The 18,257-nt window shown below is 38.1% G+C and overlaps 1 protein-coding gene across 1 annotated transcript in view; it reads left to right on the top strand.

Moving 5' to 3' along the window:
* The window catches only part of PIEZO2 (piezo type mechanosensitive ion channel component 2), a 234,887-nt gene that overhangs the window by 166,227 nt on the left and 50,403 nt on the right, over positions 1 to 18,257 (top strand). The window contains exons 20-28 of the mRNA XM_053956157.1: positions 1,031 to 1,191; positions 2,112 to 2,288; positions 2,465 to 2,590; positions 4,120 to 4,320; positions 5,413 to 5,617; positions 5,758 to 5,859; positions 6,322 to 6,487; positions 15,037 to 15,280; positions 16,463 to 16,559. Of these exons, the coding sequence (XP_053812132.1) occupies positions 1,031 to 1,191; positions 2,112 to 2,288; positions 2,465 to 2,590; positions 4,120 to 4,320; positions 5,413 to 5,617; positions 5,758 to 5,859; positions 6,322 to 6,487; positions 15,037 to 15,280; positions 16,463 to 16,559 (1,479 nt within the window). The remainder of the gene's footprint in view (positions 1 to 1,030; positions 1,192 to 2,111; positions 2,289 to 2,464; positions 2,591 to 4,119; positions 4,321 to 5,412; positions 5,618 to 5,757; positions 5,860 to 6,321; positions 6,488 to 15,036; positions 15,281 to 16,462; positions 16,560 to 18,257) is intronic.

An 18,257-nucleotide genomic window follows, 5' to 3' on the forward strand; every position in this document is an offset into this window, starting at 1 on the left:
AGTGATGTGCTTTGGTGTCACTTGCAAATGTTTCCATCTCTGATATAAAGAATGTTCTCACAGCATGCAAAATCCCTCCTAATCTCCAAAATGCTTCTGAAACCCTGAATACAGTGTGAAAACTCCATACTAATACGTACCAGCCAGATGAAACAATTTTACAGCCAGCCCACAAGCAAAGTTGTTACTTAGAGAGCACTGTTCAGCAAATATATTGTCATGTACACTCACATGTAACCAGTAATGCCACAAGCTTGATCACTGGAGTACTACTTGGGAGGATGGCTTTTTTAGCCAAACACCCCTGTGAAGGGATACTTTCACCCAACTTCATGATCTCTGCTTCATAAAGCTTTTTCAAATATTTGACTGGGCTACAGTTTGCCTTTCTTGATTTAGATGTCCTGTGAAGGCACAGGTCACACACTAAGAGGCTGTGCTGTTTTCAAGGCAGTTTAGATAATTCTGACATCTGAAGATGTCTATAGTACAACTGTCTAAACCCTTGTGATGGGAATCCAGGTCCTAGTGTGCATGGATTTCTTCCAATCTGGCTGAAAAACTTTCTGAGTAGTAGTAGTGGAAGTAGTCTGTGCTTTCTGAAAATAAGCTGGGTCCATAACTTCCAAGCATCAAAAAAGTTTTTATTTTTCTAAGTTGGAAAAGGACCAGGGCTGGAATTTGTTCCTGAGTGAGATCTCTAAGCTTAGGTCCAAAAAATACTGGAGGATGAGAGTCCAAAAAGAGCTCTGATGAGAGGAATAAAAGCAAAATTGGCAAGGGAGGCCACCACTGCTGCTTTTGAAGTGTGGAATCCTTCCAGGGAATGTGGGTCAGAAGGGAAAGCACCCCAGCAAAGTGGGCTTCCACCCCACTTTTAGTTAACCACTGAGCTGTGCCTTTATCCTCCATCTTATCTTACTCTAAGAGAAGAGAAGCAGAAAGATGGTTGTTGTCTAGTGGAGTATTCCATTTCACAGAGACCTTCTGGTTTTGTCCTTACAATGGTTCTGCTTGAACATCCCTGCAGACTTAAGGAACAAGTGGCATCTGGTGATCGACCGCCTTACAGTGCTGTTTCTGAAATTCCTGGAGTATTTTCACAAGATGCAAGTCTTCGTGTGGTGGCTGTTGGAGCTGCATATCATCAAAATTGTTTCCTCTTACATCATCTGGGTCACAGTGAAAGAGGCAAGTAAACACCCACTGTCAAACTCTTACACAGCGTGACAACATCTGTCATGGGGTTACACACGCAGGTGTTCCTCCTGTCAGACCTCACTGAAATTGTGGGATCCAGCTGGGTTTGTTCACCTGCTGGGAAGCTGCCTTGACATCTTCCACATTCCCTCTGTTTCAAGAGTCTCAGCCCCCACCTTTTCTCCAAGTATTAAAATTTTATTAGTCCAATTCTTTGGATTTAAGATACATACCCCCTCTCCTGCTCAAAGTGTCTGTGAGCACCATCTAAGGATGGAAGGAATCGAAGGATTGGGAAGGTAAATGTAGGAAAATTGCTTAAACTTGGTCTGGTGCTTAAGAAACAAGAATGTGGAACTATGCCTGAAGAAAAAGGGAGCAACACTTTCAGCTGTGCTTTTGGTGTGGGAAATGTGAGTTCTCTATGTGACAAAGCCATTTCTTGAACAGTGTAGTAAGACAGGATTCACTAACAACAAAAAGATACCACTTTTCTCACTTTTTTTTTTTTTTGTGGGGAGAAGTTAAGAGGATGAAGGTCAGTTGCACAGACACACAGATCTGTGCTACCTCTGTTTCATATGTACTAAAGCAGCAGAAGCTGCATGTGGTCCTTTGTATTTCATATCTGTTGATAAGGAAGATATGGAGTTTTGTTGATCCAATAGTATTAATATTATGTAGGCGGTAAATTTCTTCCTAAACCAACAGTAAAGCTTTTCCTTCTTCACTTACTACTTTGTGTCTGTGTTATTGTGGGTATTGTAATTTTTTTTCAGTATTTTCCTCAAAGTTTCTGCATGTTCCCCTTTTTAAAATGATTATTTTTTTTTATCTGCTGTGGAAAAGGTCAAATTTTCTCAGTTCTTTTGTCGCTCCATGTAATTTCTGTACTGTTATTGTGTTTTCAGGTGTCTCTACTTAACTTTGTGTTTTTAATTGCCTGGGCTCTTGCTTTGCCATATGCTCAGTTTCGCCCACTGGCATCAAGTATCTGCACTGTTTGGACATGTGTGATTATTGTCTGCAAAATGTTGTATCAGCTCACATCTATTGATCCCAAGGATTTTTCCAGAAACTGTACATTGGTGAGTACAAATGCGTATTAAAAAGGTTTGACTGCTCTCTTCTTCAGTGAAGGAGAGCAAAAGGAAGCATATGAAGTACAAAAATAACAGTTCACCTGATGTATTATTGTTGTTTATTGTACCCTTCCCAAGCAGTCTTAAAGTCATGTTTTATAACTGCTGCATTTTCTTTTTAGCCAGGAGAGAATGAAACTAAGGTCAATTTAGAAGAGCTGAAAACCTCAGTGCTCTACAGTGGGCCAGTTGATCCTTCGGAGTGGGTTGGATTGAGAAAATCTAGTCCCCTTCTTGTGTACTTAAGGGTAACTTCTTTGTTATTTGTATTCAAATATTTTCTTATTTGTGATGAAAGTAGCATTGTCTTTGAAAAACATAATCTGTCACACACACAAAAAATGTAATGCAAACCATTGATAATAGAGAAGTACAGAGGGAAAGGGGCAACAGAAAATCACAGCGGTTACACAGAACTATTCCAGAAGGGATCCAGTAGCAATTAAGTTCATGCAGAATTATCACTTTTGGACTCTACCATCTGTTAAAAGCTCTTTAAGAAATGTGATATTTAAGAACTCTAAGTAATTAAGAGGTACATGGCTTTCAGGTACCAAAGGACTGATGGGTCTAATTGGAGTAATTGCCCTGAATGACAGTGTGTGCTAGAAGTTAATTTTTCTAAGTGCTTATTCCTTAGCCACAGTTTAGAAAATATAATGAGTTAAGAGAGTCATTCATTTAAACACTACTAAATGGATGTCGTTTGTTTTTCTTATTTGTTTTGGTTGATGCCTGTGAGCAATATTTTATTATTCCTGTCTTGATTAAAAAACTTTACTTAAAATGAAAATGTACCAAGTCCTGGGGAAAACCATACCTCTTATTAATTTAAATAATCTCCAACATTCTATATACACAGTTGAAGGTTGACAGAAAACATAAAAATCCCAGTGGCACATGTTTCAGGATATTCTTGTCCCAAATATTCCTCGGAGAACAGAGATCTAGAGTTTGCCACTTCTGCTTCTGTTATGACTTCCTTGAGAGACTTTCTCTGAGCTGGTCTTTTTAACCAGCTTTTGGAGTTAGTTAGTACCTCTTCTCTTGAGCATATGGCAGGTGTCCCTCCTGAGATAAATAAAAAATCAATTCATAGCCACCTGCACCCTGGTCAATCTGGTTCAGAAGGAGCTGTGCCTGAGAGAAGACTGACAGACTGTTCGTGTGAAAGAGTGCCTAGGTTAAATTTGCTCTACCCAACATCCTTGTATTGGAAAGTTAGTGCTTGACATCTAAACCTCTGTAGATTACTTTTGTGTATGTTTGTTTCTTCTATCTCCTGGAAAAAAAAAAAAAAAAAAATATTTGCAAAAGCTTATTTACTTTGAGGGAGGACAGAAGGAATGGATACTTTACTGTTCAATTAGCCTCTGAACCAACTCAGTGCTAAAAAAACCCCCCAAAAAAAAACAAAAAACAAAAAAAAAAACAACATAATACCTTAAGAGAAGCTATGAAATATGAGAGGGCACATTGATGACATTTTCCTTCCCTTCATTTCCACAACTAGTTTTTGCTATAGTATTTTTTAATTAATGTCTTTATATGTGTCTTCTGGATGTCTGTATGATTAATCAAAATCCAAAAATTGGTGTGAACCTTAATTTGTTTCAATCATAGTAGCTGTGAATAGGTGCCATTGCATTTTGGAGTGCAGAAGTCCTCAGTGATAACATCAATTTGAGTATTAATGGGTTTATACTTATCAGAAAATTTTATAGCTTCTTGTGGCTTTGACTTCTATTTAAAATTCTCCTGATTGTGTCTCCCATAGAATAATTTACTGATGCTGGCTATTCTGGCCTTTGAAGTTACAATCTACCGTCACCAAGAATACTACAGATGTCGAAATAACCTCACTGCACCTGTGACTAAAACCATTTTCCATGATATTACAAGAGCACATCTGGATGATGGACTTGTAAACTGTGTCAAGTATTTCATAAACTACTTCTTCTACAAGTTTGGTTTGGAGGTAAGTATGTATTACTTTTCTTTAGATTAACATTCCAAACCTTTTGAATGTGTTATTCTTGAATAGTAGATTGGGTTATGTTTGACATCTACAGGCTTATTAGTCATCATTCATGTTAGTCATCTCTGTTCCCTTACCTTGTCTGCTTGTTCATGTGCACATGAAATGTACTTTCAAAAAATCTTTCCATAAATAGCGATTTTTCACAATTTTCTATGCCTATCTGAAGGGAGCAATTCCCAGAGTAATGCATCCTAAATTTAATCATAATGATGCTCTTGACCTATCTGTTAAACATTACCATCACTGTGATCAATGGAGTAAACTGTGTCACAGCCATCTGAGGATTAAGAATGAATAAAAATTTTAAAAGCCCAGCAATCTATTTCCTTTGGGAAATAATTTTAAATCATTCTAATCTGGGGAGAGAGAAAGCCAAAATAGCATAGTGTGCTGAATAAATGAAGTTTTCACAAATTTTCATGGAAGTTCCGTGTTTCATGGAAAAATGTTTCATGGAACTGTTTCAACGAAACAATGTTTCATTGAACTGAGTAAAGGGACTGCTTTCAGTGAAGCTTTCAGAGAACAGAAATGCTGAAATGCAGAGCCTTTAGAATGATGGAAAACTAAAGCGTCTTGCAAGAATTGACTGGATATGTCTATCAGCGATAGAAGCTGTATGGTCTAAATGCCTTGTCCATTTCGTACATGAGGAGATGTTTTAGTTATTACCAATCTTAATAGTTCTTCTTCTTTTCCACATCTATATGTCCTATCAAAATATGTGGCTGTGCAATGCATTCCTTGCTTGGCAACGATTAAACATTTCACCCACTGGCTATTGTGACAAGGCTCTTTCCTTCTGGTATCTTTAGATATCACATAATGGAAATCACATATAGAAGAGTATCAAAAATTTGGGTGGAGTGGTGGAAGTTGCTGTTGGAGCATGTTGTTTTGCACAAGGTTCCTGCAGTCAGACGCAGGCACATCCAAGCATTCTGTCAGGATCTACAATAATTTATTATTGCTATGTTGACTAGTCATGAGGTTGTAGAAGTTCTTTATGTTTCTTTACTTCATTTCCAGACCTGTTTTCTTCTGTCAGTGAATGTAATTGGTCAAAGGATGGATTTTTATGCAATGATTCATGCCTTCTGGCTGATTGCTGTATTGTATCGACGTAGGAGAAAAGCTATTGCAGAGATCTGGCCAAAATATTGCTGTTTTCTAACATGCATCATTACATTCCAGTACTTCCTTTGCATTGGCATCCCACCTGCTCCTTGTAAAGGTAAGGACACCCTTTATGTAAAATTACTGCTAGTTGTTTTTATAGAAAAAATGCTGGAAAATTGGTAAGTATTCTGAAGAAAAGGATTAATTAATTGTCATGACATACTGATTGAATTTTTGCATGCTCCTGCCACACAGACTATCCATGGAGAAGTGGCAATGCCAACTTCAACTCCAACATCATAAAGTGGTTATACTTTCCAGACTTCATTGTGAGACCAAACCCTGTCTTCCTTGTGTGTAAGTATTTTAGTGCATTGTTATAAAGTGTTTGCATGTCCTCTGCTTAAATCATCTGTACAGTGGAATTTGAAGCCAGCCTTTCATATACACTTCAGCAGCAAGACGACAGATCTTTTGGGTGATTGAATACTAAGCATGGCTTTGAATGTAGTAGAAAAAATTACAGAGTTAGTAATTTTTGCATCTGCTTTTCCTGTATCCCTTTTTGAATAATTCAATATAAAAATGTATTAATTTTTCTCATTTATTTCTCCATAAAAGTCATAGACAATGACAGGTAAAAAAAAAGTAAATACATTAATAAATTTCAATTCAGAGTTGAATGCATTGAAAGCCACTCAGTCTTGGAGGTTCAAAGTGTGGGAGAACAGTCTGGTAACTACATTATAATACATCACAACTCTCCTTAAACCTATGTTGATGACTGAATTTTTCCTTGCAATCACTACTTTGTCCTAGATGACTTCATGCTGCTTCTGTGTGCATCCTTGCAAAGGCAGACATTTGAGGATGAAAATAAAGCTGCAGTACGAATCATGGCTGGAGACAATGTGGAAATTTGCATGAACCTCGATGCAGCATCTTTTAGCCAGCATAATCCTGTTCCTGACTTCATCCACTGCCGGTAAAAACTGAATCTTAAACACTTGGAAAATACAGCACCTCCTTTTCATAAAGTTCACTAGGCTAAAAGTCATTCTCACAGCTTCCAATTTTACTTGGAATTGGTATTCATGTATGTTCCCATCTAGCATACTGCTGTATGAGAGAGCAGATAGTTAATTTCTGGGTAATCAGCATCTGGTTTAGAATAGGGTGGATGCAAACATGTCTTCCTAAAACTGATGATTGTTTTAAGCGCTCTCCAGAGAAGTTCAGTGATAAATTTGCCTGAAAGTCTGCATTCACAGATTCATAGACTTGTTTAGTTTGGAAAAGACCTTTAAGATTGTCATGTCCCACCACTGTCTTAGACAACTGACACATTGCAAAATATTCACCTTTAGGTCACAAGTTCTTGCGTGCTATCTGTGCACATGTGGACTTAGAAAGTTTGAGAAAAAAGAATAGTTTGGCTGTTAGATTAATCTAACCCTCTATATTTCCAACTCCAGAAAAAATCTTAGTACTCAAATCTGAGTTTCCCTCCATGAATGCCCAGTGGGGCAGCATTTATGGTGGACTTAAGTGCTCTGCTGGTTTCCCCCCAAACACAGATGTGTTAGCAAGAATTCATTGTACTCTGCAGTTTCCCATGTATGCGTTTAATCCCAAAAAGTCATCAGTTGTGTCCTGCTGAGTTGTTGTCTAAGCACAATCAAAATAATACTCTAACAAACTGTCCTTTGTGCTATTTCATCTAGGCATAAGAACCATAAAAGTGTCTTGGAAGGACAACTGACATGTCCTCCTGTTCCTGAGCATTGCATACAAGGTTGTTTAAGAAGATGAATAACACATAAAGGGGCAGAGCTTTAGGCAATCTGTTCTGAACTGCCTTCAGACAATGGAACTGTTCCATTGTGTGATCATTTCAGAAAACACAGATTAGCTCAGCTCTTCTAAATTTTGCTGGACATGCTCTTATTTGAAGTTGTCTCTGAAAGTTTGTGCAGTATCACATGAGTAAATGGGAGGAGTAATATTTCTTAGCTGTAATGTTCTGTCAGACTTGATCTGTGAATGCATGTTACCAACAGATATCTGAGTATGACAAGAATTCAAAAATGTCTAGAACTAATTTCCATAAGAATTTCCCTTTTGATGACACTTACTTCTTTTACCAGACAAGTAGTATTACTAGAAGTCCTACTCAAGATCTTTAGGATGATCCTGCTATTTCAATTACATTGAAACATTCAATTGACTCATTTGTTCAGAGATTTATAGTTGCTACTGGGCAAAGGTTGAACATTTCTCCTCCTTGAGAATTTCCAGTCTACACAACGGACCCAGTGCTCTAGATTCAGTAACATAAGCAGGAAGGGAGAAGTATTAATCATTCTTCAAAAGGCTTCATCAAGTGAGAATGCTTTCTAAAAGATATCTGACAAATAGGGCTTGGTTGAGAGGAAATGTGGTGGAGTTTTTCTCTTGCCACCTGAAGTTGTGTCCATCTTAGCAAAGGCTGGTGCAAGAGTTGCATTGGGCACACTGATGTTTAGTCACTGGTAAAAACCATCACTGGTTTCTGACAGAAAGATTGAATTCTCCTCCCTAAGTCCAGAAACAAAATCATTCTGAAAAAAAACTCATTACTGATGGAAATATGTTTTAAAGCTGTCTTTGGAAGAGAAAAAGGCAAGAAAATCATTGTTTTTTAAACAGCCTCTTTTGGGATCTTTTCAATGTTCTCTGGAGTCTGATAGGTAATTCTGGTCATCTGTGTAAGATATTCCCAAATGGACAAACATGAAACTTTGAAACACAGAGGATATTTGAAGATTTGGGGTCGTAATCAGAGTCAGGAAAGCAAAATTCAAGCCGAACTGGCCTTCTGCCCCTCCACAATCCTTTGGGTTAATTTCTGTGGTTTGGTTCATGTGCATGGTATGCATCAACTTGAAGCCACTGGTGGCAGGACATCCACTCAGACACACTGATGGGTGTATGCTGACCAAGGAGACCTGTGGAGAAGTGATTAACAATATGGAACCATTTAATTCGGAGTTTGCCGCATGTATTAGGAAGTAGGTAATATTGCTGATTGAGAGCACAAAAAGCCCCAGAAAATCAAAGAACCCATTAGTGGAAGTGAGCTGAACAAATAAACTGCAGTCACTTTATATTTGTTTCACCTAAATGCCAAAAATCAGTGAAACAATTGCGTGTGACAATTTTTTGTTGTGTGAATTAGGAGAAGAAGGAAAACAAGGCAGAGAAAGAGAAAAGAACAGGGATATTTTTGTTTGCAAAATGAATCATGAATTACTAGAAAACCCATTAATTAACACATTCAGGAACAAAAGATATTCCTGTTTATAATATCTTTTCTCGTAGATATTTGGCCAGGGAATCATGGAATCATAGACTGGTATGCATTGAAATGGAAGGGACCTTCCGTTTCAAAGCACCTGTCCCAGGACAGAGCCCTGAGAGACACCACTCATTACCTGCCTCGCCCTGCACAAAGAGCCATTGTCCCCAGTCTTCTGGCTGCACCCATTCAGCCAATTCTCTATCCACTGAATAGCCCATTTGTCAAATCCATGGCACTCCAGTCTAAAAAGATAAGGATGTCATGTAGGACCATCTTGAAGGTTTTACAAAAGTCCAGGTAGATTGCATTTCTCTATATGTTGACCTTATAGAGCGTTGCAGTCATTCCATCATAAAAAGCTGCCAGAATGGGCAGGCACAATTTTCCTTTAGTGAAGCCATGCTATGATCACCTTCTTGTCTTGCATATGCCTTAACATTGCTTCCATGAAGACCTGCTCCATGGTCTTCCCAAACACAGAGGGAAGGCTCACTCATCTGTAGTTTTACAGGTTTTCCTTCCACCCACTTTTAAGCTATATCTTCTCTCTTTTTTTTTTTTTTTTTTTTTTTGTAGTGTTAGCTGCGATTGTGTAATGGGAACATGTAGGATGGTGTCCCTAAGTATAAACAGACCTTTCTTTAGTAAGAACTGCATAATAGTTCTTGTGTTCTTTAAAGTATCTTACCTTTCTTTGAGCTCTTAAGTGTCTCTTTCAATGCTTTCACTACAATATAGATTATCCCAGACTTTAGATTATGTTATTTTAGAGAGGTGACATTGCACATATGCAATCCTAAATGCTTAATTTTCTTCAAAGAATCACCAGTAGATAGACCAATAAATGACAGTACCTTAAGGTGACTGAATATTTTATTAGGAGTTATAAATCTTTAAAAGAAGGACTCTCAAGCTCTGGGTAATCTACTGAAGATCTACCTCAGAAGAAAATGTGTGTATCTGGCCTCCATCCAAGACAATTTGGAACTGAAAGGGCTCTGTCTAAAAACGTTTCTAGTGCTTTTCAAGAGAAGTTTGAGAATGGCCTAAACATTTAGTAACATGGGCAAGAACTAGGTTCAAACCTTATCCAAGCAAGTGGAATTAATAATGGAATTTCTCCAAAAGTCAGTCAGAAAGAGCCAAACAGTAAGAGAAGACAACCTGGTTATGCATAAATTATGAAGCAGAAGAAAAAAAAAAACAAAATTAAAAGTTGTGCTTGGTATTCTTGTGTTTTCTGAGAAGCCCGATGTGTATTTACTGCTATGTAAAAGAATGGCAGCTGCAGACCAAAGCACCCTTTCTGAAGTGTCACTTTGCTTGAGAAGATACTACTTGTTCACTGTTCTATTAGAAATGGAAAAAAAACTTTTAACTGCAACATAAACAATGGCAGAAGAAGAACATATTTCCAAAATGCTTCATTTTCTTCTCTCTGGAGAAATACTTGTGTTCAACACTGATAAATACAGTCTAAGTAAGAGATTTCCTGAAATTTTCTTGTCTTTCCACCCCCAGATTTCCCAGGGGATATGTGCTTGACCCCAAAGGAGTGCACATCCAAAGGACTTTGAAAAAGAAATAAGAACAAAGAATAGAAATAGGAGCTTTTAGAACGACACAGGATTTAAAGCAACCTCACTGAGAATAATCCTTTCCCACAGTCTCTAATGCTGGAAAATTCTCATTTCAGTTCCCAAGCAGTTTTCAGACATTCTCTTAGACATTGTCAGGCAAAAAAAAAAAGCTTGGGATTGTAATCTGCTTTTTTTAACTTAGAAGCAGAAACAGTCATTGAACTGTCTCCTTTAATACCTGTACTCTGGGAACCATCATGAGGGGAGTCAGGTAAAATGTCTGAAAGGCAGCTGTAATGCCAGTTTTGGAACTGTGTTTCAACTTAGGTTAGTGAGATAGGACCTGCAAATGAACATTACAGGCTTCCTGTCATATTTAAAACAGATAAATATTCTGTTGCTAAAAAAAATGAGCCTCAACAAATAACACAGTTGTGAATTTGGGTATTTTTAAGGTGGATACAAGCATGTAGAAATTACTTTCTGGTAAGAAAGTAATTGTAAAAGAATATCAGTTCCTTGAGAGGATTTAATAAAAATAGTAGGAACTAAGACCTAGGGATCCACAATACTAGATTTGAAGAAGTCCATTGAAATAAGGGAGGTAGTTCTCCGAAGATTAAACGTTGCTATTGGCAAAGGGAAAATCAACAAAACAAAGCTGAAATAGAGCTCTGGGGGAGGGTTTAAAGATGGAAGCTGGGTTGGGAACATTAGCAGTGTTGAGATTAGAAGGGGAAACAAGCCCTGATGCAGGGTCACACAGGCTGCTAAGAGTGTAAGGAATAGAAGATACGGAAGAAAGAAAGAAGAAATTTGGGAGTAGGTGAAGCTTACTGAACACATATGTATAGGGACAATATGTCATCAGAGGAAGGCTACAGGAGGAGCCTTGGGGTTATATGAAGGTGGGTATCACACTCAAACAGGGGGCTGCTAAGGAAAAACAGTGAAGCTACGAAACAGCAGCTCCTCCAGCATGAAGAAGCCGTGAGCTGCATCCATCACCAGAAAAGGCTCTCACCAGTGTGTAAGCAGAAGTATGTTCTTCCCCTCAATTTCAAAGGAGGACATTTGGCTGAGGACAAATACCTTTCCTGAAAGGGATTATTGGCTGCAGCATCAGCACCTCTTGGTGCCTGCAGGCAGAGGTCCAGACTCTAGGCTGGTCATAGCCAAACACATTGTGTAACATGCCAGGAAAACAACTACACCTAGAGCAATCTCTCTGCAACAGGCTGGATTGTATTACAGTTAAAACTTAATTCCTGTGGAAATAAAATATTGAAACAATCATGGTAAGACAAATAAAACTTCAGAAAAAAAAACCAGATAATTTGATATAGAGAGCCATCTGAAGTTAAAATAGCTTTGATGGATGTGTGGAATGAACTTCAGACTTTGTCTTCCTTAGTTTTGAGCAAATTGATATGGTAATTTTTTCCAAAATGTTATCCAGAGTATTAGTGGGTTCTACTAATGACATGGTTGGAAAATCAGTGGGTTTTATTTCTCATTAATCTTTTGGGCTTCTTCTGCATAATTTCTCATTCAGAGGCTGTCATGCAGTAGTCAAAGCCGTAGTCAGATGCTTTTGGTGCACTGGTGTAGTGGCTAATCTTACTTGGATGGGTGACTGTGTTCTTAGCCTCCCACTGCACCCTCCCACCTTTCTGCATTCATCACACCAGCACTGAGTTGGATCAGAGGCTAATTGAACAGAAAAGTATCCATTCCTTCTGTCCTCCCTCAAAGTAAATAAGCTTTTGCAAATTTTCTTCTTGAAGCCATTTCAAAGAACCAAAGCCAAAAAAGAGGCTGAAATGCAGAGCTGAAGGGATGACAAGGGGTGGGACTGTCCCCTTGGGAACCAGCTGTGCAGGTTTCTAAGGTGTATTGTTAAATATCACATCCTCAGGGTGGCCTTTTGCTCTTGTTGAATGAAGGGAGATTTAAAGAACACTTAGAAAATGAGAGTTTGGTAGATTTACATGACATTAAACTAACAATCTGTGTGGTCTGCAGTGAAAGCATAAAATCACAGTATATGCTATCCAAGATTTAGCATTTTCTCCTGTCTGTGTACAAGCTTTTAAACAGAGGGTAAGCACCTCAACTGTCCTCATGGGTTTGTGTAGGGTCTTTTTAACTGTTGGGGTGTCTTTGTCCTTCAGCCTCCCACTATTGCATTATGATCCCAGAGCAAGGAACCGAAATTCCTCACTTCCTAATGTTCTGGGCTTTGAGACAGAATTTAAAGATTTATGTATGAGAGTGTGTCAAATTATTTTAGAGGTAACATGTAGAGGACTCCCCACCAAGACATGTCTTTGTTCCTGCTCTTACAGAACTTGACATATCCATATCAATTAGTGAAAATTAGGGGCATGCATGACTCTGTGCTGTAACAGACAAGGTCTTGCATATTGTAACTGAAAGAAACATGATTAGAGGAAAATTTTTATCTATCTGAAACAACTTGAGTGGCTCTCTCCATTGTGTTCAATGTGACAACCTTCTTGGGATAGCACAGAAGTACCTTGGATGGTTGGTGGTCTTCATTGTTTAGGTGTGCTTTGGCTGGAGTGTTCAAACACCATTTTTTTGAGATGTCCACTCCAAGATTAATTTTTGGGAGCCATTTTTATTGTTGGATTTGCTTGTAACTGCACAGCTATAAAAGTCAGAATGTTTTCCATCTTTAAGGACTACATAATTTGTCACTTGACACAGTTGTAGTGCCTCCTCCTTTCTGAGAATTTTTTTGTTACATGAGGTTTTGTTGTTTGGTTGGTTTAGAGATGCACAAGGCTATTATATTTAGTGTATATTTTGGATATAAGAAGAACAGATGTATTTAATATTTTAGGTGACTGTTAAAATGTAGCAAATGGCTACCATTATAGCGAAAAAATAGTTAGATTATTGTCTTCCTTTTCATACTCTCTCTATTTTCCAGAAGTTATAATCTAAGAGTGATACCTGCTTCTGATTATGACTGAAGCAAGTGCCACATGTATATGTTGGGAAGTTTGGATTGAGACAGTCCTGGTTGTCTCTAAGAGTCAGAGATCATTTTTACTGAAGAGTATTAACACATTGCTGGTTTTTGGATCAATTTGATTCTATTTTGGGCTTTTCTCAAAATATGCTGATGCATTTTGTTGGTAGCAAAGGACAAGCCTTTTGAAATAGAGCAGTGTCAGGAAAGTGACCTCTTCCTAGCCATCCCACACACCAATAATTATTATTAAAGGACTATCAGACAGAATATTATTTTCTGGAGAAACAATGAGAGCACAATTTCTAGTGTACATCAAGTTAATGAAGACCTCTTCAACTTTTGTCTTCTTTATTGTCCCAGGGCATATTGATTCTTTGTTAATGTTTTATCACCCAGAACCCAATAACATCCCCAAAGTCATGATATTTTTAGAGTTCACAAATTTCTTAAATATTTGCAGGAAACAAACAAAAAGGAGCTTTCTTTTTACCTTTCATTAAATGCCTCTCTGGTAAAATGTGTAATACAGGCCTATAAATGTAAGACTATAAATACATACTCCTAGAAGGTTCTGAGCCTGAAAACATCAAGCAGCAGGGGCCTTTTTATGTGGCTTCATACGGTGCATTTAGTTAATTTGCTCCTTACATGGTTTGGCTTAGGTATATGTGCACTCCTATAGCTCTGTCTCCCTGCCTGGTTTCCTGACAAATGTAGTTACACAGCCTTGGTGAACAGACTCTGAAAACACAGTTAGATTTGGAATCAAAACATTTTAAACGGGAGGAAACTAAGAATTAGTTGGTTTTGCAGTGTTTAGCTATATGTAGTATTTGGTATTGGCTTTGGCAGATATTCTTGTTTGAAAGCTCACTGAGTCAATATTAAGTCAACATTTTAAGGAATCTGAAAACACCGAATTGTTTCTCTCTCTTTCCCACTGTGGGCCAGGCTGATTTTAGATAGCTCTTTCTCAGAGCTTCATGGAAAACGTTTCAGTAAATTCTATCACATTTCTGTTCTGTAGAAACCTTTTTCTTTTGCCCCTCAAAACTTTTGCAGTTGATCTCCATTAGAGGAAGATATTTTTAGCAGCTGTTTATGAAAACTAGTCTTTTGACCAGGCTGAATTCCCTAGAAGTCATCAATAAATATGGAATTGTTTGCAGTGGTGTACTGTAGTTGGCTTTTTAAAATAGATTTGCTATACTATTTCTCAGACTTCTTGAAAGATGATCCTCAGACAGCCTTTAGATTTCATATATGGCATTGCAGATAATATCCCTCTACCATGAATTTTGGTAAGAACGGGTTTTCCTCCCTTCCACGGTACAAGGCTTGATCCTGCAGCAAGCACAGCACCCTGACCAGGTGTAGCAAGGTGCTTACGCACAGGAAGGAGCTGGAGTGAAATGTATGAGCTAGGCAGACCTGTGCATGAGCCAAACCCCCTGACTGTGGTGTTAGGCGTGAGTGCCTGCAAAAATACTGAAGTGTGGGAATGCCCAGAAGACCTTAGGCACAAGTGTCAGCCAGTAGTACAGAAAGAGGATAGATAACATTGCCCTCAGAAAAAAAATGGTAACTTTTTCTCCTTATTTTACTTCTAGGTCCTACTTAGACATGTATAAGGTGATAATATTTAGTTACCTCTTCTGGTTTGTGCTTACCATAATCTTCATCACGGGAACCACAAGGATCAGCATATTCTGTATGGGCTACTTGGTGGCCTGCTTCTATTTCCTTCTCTTTGGTGGAGACCTGTTGCTGAAGCCCATTAGGAGCATTCTGCGTTACTGGGACTGGCTGATTGCCTACAACGTCTTCGTGATCACCATGAAGAATATCCTGTCGGTAGGGAGCTGCTGCCTTTCCTCTGCCCTCCATTTCATTGGAAGTGTGCATAGTGTGTTGAGTGGCCATTAAAAATCCTTTTCAGGGACTACAGCCTTCCGCAAGCACAAAGCAGTCTCCATTTCAATTCAGCATTGCTAGGGAATGGCAGTGCATATCCATCATAGGAAAATGTGCGCCCATGTGCTCAGTTGAGCTTTGTAAAAGCTCACAAGCTACTTTCAAAGGGCCAGATTCTGGTCTCTTTGCCTAATGAAGTCTCTCCTCAGAAGTCTCATAAAAAGTGGAGTGAAAAATGAGTAAGAAGTGCAAAATTAGTCATACTGTTGATAAGTAGTGCACAGTTAATTAGACAATTTATTTAAATAAAGAATTTTCAAACTAGTACAAGATGCAGTTGTGTGATGTAATGTAATTAGCGAGGTGGACTACAAAGTTACAAACTCCATTCCTGTTTTCTTTAGAACTAGTGTGAAATTTAGGTGGAAACAGATGTATTTGATAACTAAATGTCAAATTCTTCTGCAAAATATGAAAGATTTTTCTTGCATTAATGAACTCTTTTGTATGTATTCTTGCAGTGGTACTGACAGGTGATTAAGACAAGCCAGTAATTTAAATCTTTTTGAAAGATAAATTTAGATTTATTCCTGGCAGTTACTTTTTAACTTTGAACAGTTTTAGTGCTGGACTGCAAAGAACGGACATTTTTCTTTTTACATTTAGTTAAGTCACTATGCTGAAATAAAATTGATTTATGTGTGGTTTGAATTTGCAAATGTTCTAAATGCTTACACATGTGCTTCATTTTATGCTTGGGAATTCAGTGGAGCTACATGTGTCTTAAATTTGTCCATGTATGTTTGCAAGATTAAGTCAGTGAATTATAAAAGTTGCTTAGTTGTCACATTGCATCGAATGCCAGGTGTGTCCCTTTCTGTGCAAAAACGCAAACAAGCCCCTCATACCTCCTATCTCACTAATAATCAAAACATCAAATTCTGTCTAAGACTAGTTTGTGTGTCACTGGTAAAGCCACTCTTTCCTCCAAGCTCTTTTAGTAATGAGAATAATTTGACTCTGCTTGGCTGTATTATTTCTCATGTAATGTAGAAAGATGCAATTTTTCTTATCTTTATTACTGCTATGTCTTGTTTATAAAACTGCCCTTTTACTTTGCAGATAGGAGCATGTGGCTACATTGAATCATTAATTCAGAAGAGTTGCTGGGTGATTCAGGCATTTAGTCTGGCTTGTACAGTTAAAGGCTACCATATTCGTAAGTACAGCTTATTTTTCTCCAGAATTTTCTATAAATAAAGAATCACCTTAGAATCTTCTACCATATCTATGTTCCCTTGATATATTACCTTTTGAAAAATCTTGGACCTATATTGATTAGCAACACAGAATATTGAAAATATTTCACAGAAACAAGGGGGACATGTATACAGAGAAAACTACCACCATCCCCATACACCCACCCACAGCCAGCATTTGCTGTAAATGAACAATTCAAAGATATTGGCACTTAACACATTTTCCCATATATGCAGGTGATGTGTTACTCTGGATTACTGTACATCTTGAGCTAAAAGGTCAGCTCACCATCACTGCATGGACAGGGCACTTCCCAGCTGCATGCCCCATGTGCAGTGTGGGCTCCCACTCCTCCCTGTGTACCAGGGTTCAGTGGTTCAAAGGTTAAACCACTTCAGCTCCCTGAAATGGCATGAAAGTGGTAATGTTTCTGCACGCATAGAGAGTTTAGGCATTTTTTTCCTTGTGACTATTCTCATGTGGTGATAAAAGGAATGGAGTAGATAATGTCTGTGGATGGTGGTGAGAGAAAGGATGGATGAAGTATGGAGAGCAAAACCCTTCACATCTCAGTGAGCTATTAATTTGTCTCCACTTTGTCCTGACACCCTGGATTAACAGTTTGAAAACACCTGCAGGCATTTTTTTTGGTGTGTTTGGTTTAGTTTTTTCCTGAATTTAAAGAGCTGTTTCAGCCTAGTGAATCTGCAGCAAAATTCTGAATTCTAGTCATCATGATTGATCCTAATAGGTAAGTGTGGAATAGGGGAAAAGAAAGTAAATATGAAGATGCACATTTACGGGATTAAAGGTGTCCAGGAATCCTTGTGTTATCCAAAACATTTTGGCAGCAACAGAAACTTAGGCACAGGTTTTCAAACCCCCCCTCCAGGGTCTGGGCACAGCAGGCTTTGAAGCTCTTGGAGTTTGACCTTCCAGAGCTATTAGATTGGCTTACTTGCTTGAAAAGCCAGCTTCGAGCCAGAGCCTGTCCCTAGAGTCTTTCTACTGCCTTCTATAGGGCAGCATAGGCCATGGAGTTTATAGTCCAGCTCCACAAAACCCAGTTTTAATTTTTTAATATCCCCAAGAGAACTGTCTTACAGAGAATAAAGAAATAAAGAAATAGCCCAAGCCAAAATCTAGGGCTAGGAGGAATGGGATTTCCTCTCTGCCTATCTCCTCCTACCCCAAAGGAAGCAGTTTTGTAGTTTCAAATATTTCTTCTCTTATGCAATGGAAAGGAGCATTGAACTGAGTTGTGGAGAGGAAAAATAAAAATATTAGATGGTGGCAGTCAAAAAGTCATTTTGACAAAAATAAACCACTTATTTCTCCTGTGCTCTTAATTAAGAAATGAGAGAAAAAGTCACTTTAAAGAGAAGAGAACAAAAAATTTATATATGTCATTTTAGGAAACATTGAAATCAAATAATTCAGTATAACAAAAATTGTGCCTTTTCCATTCTTTGTTTTCAAGTACTTACTAAAGTAGGGTGAATTTATATGCAAATGGTTCACTTCTGATTAACTCTCACTTGTGGGACAGTAGCACATGGGACATCACATTGTTGGAAACTTTTCAGTTTGTTGTAAAAGAAATTATGGTATACCTCAAATGGAAATGCATGACAATTTTCTTTAGGAAAAACTAAAA

This window comes from Vidua chalybeata, chromosome 1, assembly GCF_026979565.1.
Source record: "Vidua chalybeata isolate OUT-0048 chromosome 1, bVidCha1 merged haplotype, whole genome shotgun sequence".
In the NCBI taxonomy this organism is placed as follows: domain Eukaryota; kingdom Metazoa; phylum Chordata; class Aves; order Passeriformes; family Viduidae; genus Vidua; species Vidua chalybeata.